Here is an 8,518-nt window from a genome sequence, read left to right as displayed (position 1 = left end):
CTAAGAGTACCTTGAGTGAAGTTCACGTATGGTACAGGAGTCTGGACAACTCAGGACGCATATTGTTTGCAGTTTTTCCAGTCGTTTTTTGTTCCTGCCTATTCTTCTAGAAACCAAGGACAATTTGATAATGCAATAATAACGTGTAGGTGGCCCAATATAAAACTCCACAGAGGAAACATATCATTATTCACAAAGGAGCCTGTCTCTACTGTAGTATATTTGTGATTTTTCAGACCAATGATAGTTTGAGGCATGGGGAGACATAGGGAGAGCTGACTGCAGGGGCTTTAGGGTTGGTAGTTCTGGTTTTAATACAGACAGCACACAATGGTCTCTGTCTTCCTTCCTTTAATGTGCTCAACTAACATTTCTGGCACCGCACTTTCCTTCACCTTTGATTTCTACCCAGCTTTTTTATACACTCATTATATCACTAAAAAGAAGCCTTGTCAAAGGGGTCGTCCAGAGCTGATGCAATGTGCAATAACAGAAAACATCCCCCATCCCATCGTGAGCATATCGGCCAGACCATAGAAAGAAAAGAGGGATATATGATGAGGTACAGGAGTTCAAAGTTAGTTTTCAGTTTTTTTCTACCACAGCTGAGAGTGTACAGTGATGCCCTTGCCCTGTGCTGAACCCTGTGAGATGGACATCAGAGGAGAGGTGAGGAGTAAATAGCCTGATTGGCTACATGACAAATGACCGTTATTTTTGGGAGGTTGTAAATTGTCTGTTTTACCATGAAGGACCTGAGCATTAGGATCAGTTCCAGTGCCCCCGCTGTGCTGTTCCAGACAATCTGACAGAGAAATATGTGACACACACACACACACATACACACACATACACACACACGCACGCACGCACGCACGCACGCACGCACGCACGCACGCACGCACGCACGCACGCACGCACGCACACACACACACACACACACACACACACACACACACACACACACACACACACACACACACACACACACAATCTGACAAGGAAAAATGAGACGTGGAGTCAGAGTTCCCTTCTGCTTGTCTTTGAAATGTTTTTCATCCAGAGATATGATTGACAGGGGTAGTATGTGAAAGGTAGTTTAACAGACATGAAGAACATAATGATGGATTGGGTTGATGGGGGAAAGACAGGGGTTTGGGACATTACCAGTTAAAAGGGATATTTATAACATATATAACAAATGTTCTCTCTATTAGCTCTGTCCTAAACCCTCCTATATGCCCCCATATGTTTATGTTCTAATATGCACGTGGATCCAGTTTTGTCAAAGTGTTTCCAAATATATTTTTCATACAGATTTTCTTCTGAAGAGAACGGGGATAGAGAGGAAATGTAGAATGTAAATAATAATCAAAAGGACAATTTTCTGTTCACTGCCAAAGGATGCCAGAGACACCAACACATTTGAAAGCAGGAGAGCTTTTGAGCTTTTTACAAGACAGGTGAATGGAACATGTGTCAAATCAGTGTGCCCGGTTCACTTAGTTCAGCTCTACCATAAAAGGAAAGAGATTACAAAGGAAACTAATGAAGACACTGATCAAAGTCTGTAATGGTAATACAAAGCAGGTGTTTCCAACCTTGCAGTCCCCCCTGTGTGTGTGTGTGTGTGTGTGTGTGTGTGTGTGTGTGTGTGTGTGTGTGTGTGTGTGTGTGTGTGTGTGTGTGTGTGTGTGTGTGTGTGTGTGTGTGTGTGTGTGTGTGTGTGTGTGTGTGTGTGTGTGTGTGTGTGTGTGTGTGTGTGTGTGTGTGTGTGTGTGTGTGTGTGTGTGTGTGTGTGTGTGTGTGTGTGTGTGTGAAGCAGCGCATGTCTTTCACATATGCGCTGTCTTTAATAAGAATAACGGACAGAGCACATTTCAACACTATTCACAGTATGTTACTAGGTATTTGGTTGAACCCAATGTAGAGAGAATATTGTCTTCATGTGATACCATACATAAATGCACCCATACTGTAAACAGCATGCTTATGATTTGCTTTCACAATTGGTGGTGAGTAGAATGTGATGTGTGTCTGTCTATGTCGAGGCAGCCAATACCCTTTCGCAGTAAAGCACCTGGATATGAGATGCAAGAGTTGAAAGAGTCTTGGCAGTGTTGGAGTCTTGGAGCATGTTCAAAGCATGATTGCTATTTTTACACGAGTTACAAAATGCTGCTTTTCATTTAGGCTGCACAAGAAAAAACCCAAGCAGCAAAAAAAAAAAGTTCAAACTGCCCAAACCTTTTGCTATTTCTTCTAAAATCTCATTGTAATGTATTGGCTAGGCCTATTCGAAAATATAAAAGTGACAATGTCACAACATGTGGAAATACATTTCATTAACGTTTACCCTTATTATTGGCAATCATTATTTCAGCTACTTTATTCGTTTTTATTTGATCTACGTGCTGTAGTATTTTGTGTTTTAAACCATTGTTTTGCCATGTTGAATTGCTAAAGTACTTGTGTGCATTTTATAATGAACGTGCTCATCGACATCAAAAGAGCAGCTGCAAGATTTACCAAATGTATACAATTATCTCACCGTTATTGTGAGGATGGTATGGCTTACATATGATTTGAAGATCTAGTATTATTGTAGCTGCTGTGCGCACTACGCAGCAAGAATCCCCATCCGGCTGAGTCAAATTACGCTTGAACGTATTTCCTCTGTTCCGTGCTTCGGGATATGAAGTTTTCCATTTTCATTCGAAGCAAATTAATACTAGATTGTGATCAGAAAGGTATTATTTCATAACCCGTCTTTGTAGCTAGATTGTTATTACAGGCACCCGTTCATTTTATATGCTCTGTTTATTTAATAGCGCTATAAGTTTTATTGTAATTCTTCTGTTGGAACTACAAATACCAAGATGAGCTGCAGTGAACGCGGGTGTGTAAACACAACTCTAGGAAACATGAAACGATCGGGTGGCAGTGAGAGCGAGAAGAGAAGAAAGGTATTCATAGCGTTATTCTCCCTTAGCTCTGGCAAATACACAGTGGACTCTTTCTCTGAGAACTTTATGTTCCAAATGCGGTGATGCTTGGGTCATTTTGAAGGCTGGAAAGCTGCAGTTGTCTATGTAGCTACACATCATCCTGCATGATTTCTGGTTTTATTGTGGTTTCCTCTTCATTCACCTACAATGGAGCATCGCTGTTAACAGCTTTATCGTTACAGATAGGCCTACACTGTTTTTGCTTTCAGTATTACAGTTTAGACATGGGTGTAGACTGCTACAATAAACTGATTGGATCGCCGTGAAGGCTTGAATATTGATTTAGACACGTTGCATGTTAAAAGTCCCCTATATTTTAGATTTTCAATGTTTTCAAGTCAGACTCCCTCAAAATCATAATAATCTTGCTCCATAATTGTATGGGGGGGGCGTGAGTGACTGCAGTGTGTTCTATCCCGTGAGTTGGAGGAGAGCAGTTTCTGGCTGTGTGCGAGTGGTACAATTCAATGCAGGTAATAATTATAGGCTCATCTGAAACGCAAAGGACTATGATGGCTGCTGGATTGTCCTGGGATGCTGTTCAAAACAATGAATAGTAACGGCATTGACTGGCGTTTGTGTAAAAATATGATTGAGAATGAAATAGTTGATCAAAGTAAAGGTGTGACATTTTGGGCATACCCAGCTTTATAGTAGGTAGCAGACCCCACTGCTGAAGAGGCCTGCTGTGATTAGGGGTGGTGTGTTCTGGTCTGGATGTACTGTGTTTGTGGTTTGTGTAACTAGATGGAGAGAAATAGAGGAAAAGTAAAGGCTGTTCTGTTCTCCAGACCTCCCTAGCTACCCCTACTGCTGGTCCCATGCAGACTGCTCTGCTCAGGCTCATCCAGACCTCCTTAGCTACCCCTACTGCTTGTCCCATGCAGTCTGCTCAGGCTCATCCAGACCTCCTTAGCTACTCCTATTGCTGGTCCCATGCAGACTGCTCTGCTCAGGTTCATCCAGACCTCCTTAGCTACCCCTACTGCTGGTCCCATGCAGACTGCTCTGCTCAGGCTCATCCAGACCTCCTTAGCTACCCCTACTGCTTGTCCCATGCAGACTGCTCTGCTCAGGCTCCTCCAGACCTCCTTAGCTACCCCTACTGCTGGGCCCATGCAGACTGCTCTGCTCAGGCTCATCCAGACCTCCTTAGCTACCCCTACTGCTGGTCCCATGCAGACTGCTCTGCTCAGGCTCATCCAGACCTCCCTAGCTACCCCTACTGCTGGTCCCATGCAGACTGCTCTGCTCAGGCTCATCCAGACCTCCTTAGCTACCCCTACTGCTGGTCCCATGCAGACTGCTCTGCTCAGGCTCATCCAGATCTCCTTAGCTACCCCTACTGCTGGTCCCATGCAGACTGCTCTGCTCAGGCTCATCCAGACCTCCCTAGCTACCCCTACTGCTGGTCCCATGCAGACTGCTCTGCTCAGACTCATCCAGACCTCCTTAGCTACTCCTACTGCTGGGCCCATGCAGACTGCTCTGCTCAGGCTCATCCAGACCTCCCTAGCTACCCCTACTGCTGGTCCCATGCAGACTGCTCTGCTCAGGCTCATCCAGACCTCCCTAGCTACCCCTACTGCTGGTCCCATGCAGACTGCTCTGCTCAGGCTCATCCAGACCTCCCTAGCTACCCCTACTGCTGGTCCCATGCAGACTGCTCTGCTCAGGCTCATCCAGACCTCCCTAGCTACCCCTACTGCTGGTCCCATGCAGACTGCTCTGCTCAGGCTCATCCAGACCACCCTAGCTATCCCTACTGCTGGTCCCATGCAGACTGCTCTGCTCAGGCTCATCCAGACCTCCCTAGCTACCCCTACTGCTGGTCCCATGCAGACTGCTCTGCTCAGGCTCATCCAGACCTCCCTAGCTACCCCTACTGCTGGTCCCATGCAGACTGCTCTGCTCAGGCTCATCCAGACCTCCTTAGCTACCCCTACTGCTGGTCCCATGCAGACTGCTCTGCTCAGATTCATCCAGACCTCCTTAGCTACCCCTACTGCTGGGCCCATGCAGACTGCTCTGTTCAGACTCATCCAGACCTCCTTAGCTACCCCTACTGCTGGGCCCATGCAGACTGCTCTGCTCAGGCTCATCCAGACCTCCCTAGCTACCCCTACTGCTGGGCCCATGCAGACTGCTCTGCTCAGGCTCATCCAGACCTCCCTAGCTACCCCTACCGCTGGGCCCATGCAGACTGCTCTGCTCAGGCACATCCAGACCTCCTTAGCTACCCCTACTGCTGGTCCCATGCAGACTGCTCTGCTCAGGTTCATCCAGACCTCCTTAGCTACCCCTACTGCTGGGCCCATGCAGACTGCTCTGCTCAGACTCATCCAGACCTCCCTAGCTACCCCTACTGCTGGGCCCATGCAGACTGCTCTGCTCAGGCTCATCCAGACCTCCTTAGCTACCCCTACTGCTGGGCCCATGCAGACTGCTCTGCTCAGGCTCATCCAGACCTCCTTAGCTACCCCTACTGCTGGTCCCATGCAGACTGCTCTGCTCAGGTTCATCCAGACCTGCGTTCAAATACTATTCAAAATCGTTTCAAACACTTTATCTGTGATTGAGCTTGACTGGCTTACTGGACCAATATAATAGTCCTAACACTTCAAGCCCCACCCATCTGGCACTCTAGGCAGGCTAGAGCAATCACTCAAAGTTTTTGAACAATTTCAAATAGTATTTGAACCCAGGTCTGCTCTCTCCAAGTCAGTCAGTCCCGGCAGCTCCCAGCCTTGGCCGCGCCACAGTCTGCCATGGCACATGTGTTTGGATCATGTCTGACAGCACAGAAACTATGTAGGACGTGGTTCCTCCTGTTTATGAAGAGCTGAGAGAGCGGCCATGATGACCAGATGAGAGCGAGAACGCTTTCCAGCTGGCCCCCAGGTGGGTGTAGGCAGCATAGAACACACACACACACACACACACACACACACACACACACACACACACACACACACACACACACACACACACACACACACACACACACACACACACACACACACACACACACACACACACACACACACACACACACACACACAGAGAGAGCAGACTCAGACCTAGCTAATGGTTCTGCTTCCTCTTTTAGACAAATAATAAAAGGATGATTGAGGAACGAGGACGGGGTATTGTAATGGTAAAATGGCTGGAAAACCACAGAACAGTTCCAAATTAGAGTAGCTGCATTAATCCCAGTGGCTTGTTATAGGGCAGGGACACAGTGCAGTGGTTCAGTTTATCATCATATGTAATAGCTGGGGATATGGGGATATAACTGTATTCTCATAAGTGAGTGTGTTTGTAGTTAGACTCAGTCAGTGAGTTGTTTCCCCCTGTCATTTTGCTAGTTTAGTGAAGGCAAGCTATTTATCATGAAGGCCTACTGAACATAACTCCCAACCTGTTTTAAAAAGGCAGACTCAATTTAACCACATCTAATACAATGTGCAGGACAAAAATGGCTTACCCATGTTTCTGAGAGCAGCACTGTCTCATGTTTGTCTGACTCATCAACTAAAAAGCCTAACTAATAGGCCTACTTGTAATATACTGTGATCAATAGCATGTGTTTTCACTAATGTCAGCAGGTTATTGTAAAGGAAATTCATGGTTTGAAACATGTCTATTATTTTAGAAATAAAGGTATATGCATTTTTATATACACGTCCTGTGTAAACTGAATATAAAGGGAATTGACCCTCAACCTACTTCCTTGACGATAGCTGCTGTCTATGTGATGACGTGTATAAAGTGTTGATGGAGAAAAGAAAAGAGAAAAAGTGGAAATATATTTCAGGGGAATGTCAGGCTAAGTAATGACCACATAGGGTCAGCAGATGTTGTGCTGAGGTCCTGGCTGAGCCCAGAACACCGCTCAGATCAGCCTCATTGGTTTCCTCTGGTTGTGGCAGCTAGTGCTGTTTAGGGGATTTCATTCCTCAACACTCATTCAAATGTTTTGTGTTTCCCTTGTTAAATGAACAACTAGAGAGGTAAAAGCTGATTATGTGGCCACACATCCAGACATGGTTAATCAATCCCCCCCACAAAATGTTACCCGGTGAATTAGTGTTAAGGTAACGATTTATGGCGACTAATGCCGGGTGTGCTGTCATGTCAGCTCTGGTTGTTTTAGCAGGAGGGGTGTCACATTCAACACATTCAGCACCTTTCCCCTGCTCCGGCGGCCATCTCCCCCCCTCTTACCCACCGCTAACACACTGCTAGTTCTATTAATGAGCCAATAATGGAGAAATAGTGTTGGGAGCTGACATAAAACACGCTTAGGAATACATAGGAGTCGGGCAGATAGAGAGATAGATTTACATCCGGGCCTGGGGAAGGAGGGAGATGGAGAGAGAGAGGACATTTCTCCACTCCTCACTGCATGGCTCTCCCTCCCTGACTCCGTCAGACCCCTCCAGCACGGCCCGGTCCGTCTGGCTGAAAAAAGGTTCCCTGGTAAAATACGTATTTTGCTGTGGCTGATAATAGTACCATTACACTAATGGAGAGATCTGATGAAGGAACAGCCAGACATAAGGCCTGCTTTATTACCAGAGGGGGCCATTTCCTCCCTGCATTCCTAATGGCCTGAGTGTATCACCCTGTATTGATTAGGCCATCATGCTGCTAATCCAACACAGAATTACTTATCGCTGTTGAGGTGTCGATCCGGCTCCTGACTCGGCCCCCTGGAGCCCCCTGGCCCTCGGCCTCTTGTGACTGCATGGGGACCGGCACTAACCCACCGTGGAGGCTGTTTATCCAGCTGTTGATTTAGGGCCGAGCAGGGATGATGACCGGGAGGTCTTCATTGGTTGGAGGGCTGGCCAGCTCAATGTGGGTGGGGACTGCTTTGTTGAGTGAGACGGTGAGAAAGAGGAGGGTCTGCTTACGGAGAGGAGGGAAATTAAGTCAACAGCTTTGCTCTCATTTAATTAAGGAGCAGGGAATGATCTGGTTCCTCCCTCTTTATGGCCCTGTTGGTCACTGTGGAGCAGTGAAGGGAAAGCTGAGTGATGAGCCTGCTTGGTGTTGTCCTGGGTAATTGAGCTGTGCTGTAAATAAGAGCAGGCAGCTCCATCCAGATCCTCTATCTAGTGTCATCAGCACCACTGTCTCTTCACCATGAGGGAGACAGAGAGACAGAGAGCCGGAGCCCAGTACTGCTGCTCCTGATGATGATGACGATGGTCTGGCCTGATTACAGTCTCATGTCCCCTCTTTCATACGTCTTAACCACTGACAGCTAGGGCCTTCGTGCTTGAGGTGGCTGGAGATGAAATGCAGAAGATTTGTTTCAACAGTATCCTCTCCAGCCCAGTGACACAGTCAAAACAGAGCTAGGCTACATGTAGAATTGAAACAATATGTGCGTTATTGACTATGAGTATGATTGAGAATGCTGCTGATCCATGCTATTACCATTACAAATGGAAAGGAGGCCAGGCAGCACAGAACGACCTGCTCAAGGCTTGTGACCTGTC

At 46.8% G+C, this 8,518-nt stretch overlaps 1 protein-coding gene across 4 annotated transcripts in view; it reads left to right on the top strand.

Annotated features, from left to right (window-relative positions):
• Positions 1 to 2,904: 2,904 nt before the first annotated feature.
• Positions 2,905 to 8,518, top strand: part of LOC139575821 (alpha-ketoglutarate-dependent dioxygenase FTO-like) — a 189,617-nt gene continuing 184,003 nt past the window's right edge. For all 4 annotated transcript variants that reach the window (XM_071401158.1, XM_071401157.1, XM_071401155.1 and 1 more), the window contains exon 1: positions 2,905 to 2,966. In XM_071401158.1, the coding sequence (XP_071257259.1) occupies positions 2,925 to 2,966 (42 nt within the window). In that variant the 5' untranslated portion in view covers positions 2,905 to 2,924. The remainder of the gene's footprint in view (positions 2,967 to 8,518) is intronic.

Source organism: Salvelinus alpinus, chromosome 5 (genome assembly GCF_045679555.1).
Source record: "Salvelinus alpinus chromosome 5, SLU_Salpinus.1, whole genome shotgun sequence".
Classification (NCBI taxonomy): domain Eukaryota; kingdom Metazoa; phylum Chordata; class Actinopteri; order Salmoniformes; family Salmonidae; genus Salvelinus; species Salvelinus alpinus.
Note: the sequence above shows the minus strand (reverse complement) of the source record. Positions and strands in the feature narration are given on the sequence as shown.